The following is an 877-nucleotide window of genomic DNA, read 5'->3' as shown; positions in this document are numbered from 1 at the left end:
AATTTTAACAGTAATAGACACCAGCATAACTTCAACTACTTCAAATATACAGAAAAAACTCATAATTTTTACATCCAAAAATCGTGCTAAGAATTAAGAAACAAGCACCACCGAAATTTCCTATGCAAGGATTTTATCTTTGGGGGCAAAGTGCAAACCCTCAATCAATTTAAGCCAATCAGATTTAATCTTTACAGGCAAAAATAGATTTTTAGCAATTATAATCAAGAGAATTAAAGACACAATCTTTAACTCAAAACTGAACCAAATAAATAAATAATAAAATTAGTGAGCCAGGGAGATGAAAATACCAGATGTGCTGTGAGTGGCATCAATTCTTGCAGAGGAACCCAAACAATTGCCCATGATGTGATGCTCTAACAGAGCTAGAAGAAAAAGGGGTTCTTAAAACACACTTCAATAAAAATCCCACAAACTTAAAATATTAAAAAAGCTAAAAATTGATATGAAGAGAGGATTTTATTGAATGAAGTTGTTCTCTAAAGGAAGAAAAACCAGAATTGGAACAGAGCAAGGGTAAGACCCATTCACATGCACAGGAAGGAGAAGAGAAAATGTATTGAAATGAGATGGTACCCCCCTTCCGTTTCACACCGCTTTTAATATAGCTGGTTTTTGTTGTGTCCCACCGTAAGAAAACGACACAACTTGTGAGTTCCACCTTGTAATAACTCCACTTCTCAAAAATCAAATTGACTAAGTTAATGTTTGATAGGGATTATTAGAATTTTAACAAAGTTATAGGTAATAATTAATTTTATTCATACATCAAAAATTTGATTTTAATCTACATTAAACAAGGGCCAACTAGCCAAGTGGTTGTGTACAAGTAAATTTTTGAGGAGTAATCTTTCGA

General features: G+C 32.7%; 1 protein-coding gene across 1 annotated transcript in view; it reads right to left on the bottom strand.

Annotated features, from left to right (window-relative positions):
- The window catches only part of LOC111388142 (probable serine/threonine-protein kinase PBL3), a 9,185-nt gene extending 8,591 nt beyond the window's left edge, over window positions 1-594 (bottom strand). The window contains exon 1 of the mRNA XM_023012820.1: window positions 312-594. Coding sequence (XP_022868588.1) covers window positions 312-366 — 55 coding nt within the window. The 5' untranslated portion in view covers window positions 367-594. The remainder of the gene's footprint in view (window positions 1-311) is intronic.
- Window positions 595-877: the final 283 nt, after the last annotated feature.

Source organism: Olea europaea, unplaced genomic scaffold (genome assembly GCF_002742605.1).
Source record: "Olea europaea var. sylvestris unplaced genomic scaffold, O_europaea_v1 scaffold456, whole genome shotgun sequence".
Taxonomy (NCBI): Eukaryota; Viridiplantae; Streptophyta; class Magnoliopsida; order Lamiales; family Oleaceae; genus Olea; species Olea europaea.
The sequence above is the reverse complement of the archived record's forward strand: the minus strand, read 5'-3'. Positions and strand labels throughout refer to the sequence as shown.